At 42.2% G+C, this 1,607-nt stretch overlaps 1 protein-coding gene across 1 annotated transcript; it reads left to right on the forward strand.

Moving 5' to 3' along the window:
- Positions 1-672: 672 nt before the first annotated feature.
- LOC138900079 (uncharacterized) lies at positions 673-1,356 on the forward strand. Its single transcript, XM_070186785.1, has one exon. It carries the CDS (start codon positions 673-675, stop codon positions 1,354-1,356), a length of 684 nt encoding a protein of 227 aa, XP_070042886.1.
- The last annotated feature ends 251 nt before the right edge of the window (positions 1,357-1,607 follow it).

Genomic DNA, 1,607 nt, shown 5'->3' on the forward strand with positions numbered 1-1,607 from the left:
ATGCAATCGGGGGTCGGGTTTTCAAAGGCCCCCGATGTATCAACAACCGAGCAACCCACTACCTTATCGTTCCCATGGTCCAAGTTATTCAAAAAATGAGATGGGGCATATTAACAATATGTTCAAGCAAATGATGAAAAAGAATGCCGATTCGGATGCCCAACTTGCCTCACACAACACATCAATCCGCAACTTAGAAGTGCAAATGGGGAAAATCTCTCAAGCTCTAAATTCTCGTTCTAAGGGGGAACTACCAAGTGACACGGTAGTAAACCCAAAGGGTGGAAACAATACGGGGCATGCCATGGCCATTACTACAAGAAGTGGAAGAGGTGGAAATGCACCCACCTCAAGTCAAAGGCAACTTGTGGATGATGAGCAAGTGGTACAAGAATAAGAGGTCCCGAACAATGTGGTACAATCAATTGATGAAGTTTAGATTGATATTGATGATAGTATGGAAGAGACTCAAGTGGAGGTGAACCCGTCTAGGGATCACATTATTGACATACTGGATCCGGTAGTGTAAAAGGCTAAGGCACCATTGCCTAAGCCTCCACATCCATACCCTCAAAGACTTGCCAAGAAAAATGGTGAGAATCAATTCAAGAAGTTTATTTAAATGATGAAAAGTTTCTCCATCAATGTGCCATTAGTTGAAGTTTTGGAACAATGCCCGGCTATGTAAAGTTTGCGAAGGATCTCGTGACAAAGAAGCGGTTAATGAATTTTGAAACCATCAAAGTCACTCATCAAGTGAGTGAAATTGTGCACTCTATGGATCCTAAGTTAGAAGATCCCGGTGCTTTCACGATTCCTTGTACAATTGGAAGTGCCGAATTTGCAAAAGCTCTTAGTGATTATGGGGCAAGTATCAATTTGATGCCCTGTTCAAAATTCAAGACCTTGGGAATTGGGCAACAAAGACCCACCTCTATGAGATTGCAAATGGCTGATCGTACTATGAAAAGACCTTTGGGAGTGATTGAAGATGTCTTAGTTCGTGTTGATAAATTCATTCTTCCGACGGATTTTGTCATTCTAGATTGTGAAGTTAACTACGAGGCTCCAATTATTCTTGGGAGACCTTTCCTTGCTATGGGGAAGGCTCTTTGTGATGTTGAAGCCGGAGAACTTACATTTCGGGTTGGTGATGAAAAAGTGGTTTTCCATGTGTGTAAGGAAATGCGGAAACCAAATAGCAATGAGGTGTGCTCTTTTGTGAATTTGGTGACTGATGTTATTGTTGATGATACAAGTGCTATGATCAATACGGGTGATATGTTGGAGGCCGTCTTGCTCAATTTTGATGATGACAAGATGGATGGCTTCATGGAATGTGTGAACTCTTTGTAAGGAATGGGTTCGTACAACTATGCACTCCGAAAATTATCCTTGGATCTTGAAAATAGGACAAATCCTCCTACAAAGCCTTCTATTTCAGAGCCCCCTACCTTGGAGTTGAAGCCATTGCCTCCACATCTTCGGTATGAATTTCTTGGTCCTTGTTCTACTTTACCGGTTATTCTTTCCTCTTGTTTGACTAACGTGCAGGTAGACTCTACTTTGGCGGTGCTACAAAAGAGGAAGAAGGCTATTGGGTGGAC

The sequence above is a fragment of the Nicotiana tomentosiformis genome, chromosome 10, assembly GCF_000390325.3.
Source record: "Nicotiana tomentosiformis chromosome 10, ASM39032v3, whole genome shotgun sequence".
Taxonomy (NCBI): Eukaryota; Viridiplantae; Streptophyta; class Magnoliopsida; order Solanales; family Solanaceae; genus Nicotiana; species Nicotiana tomentosiformis.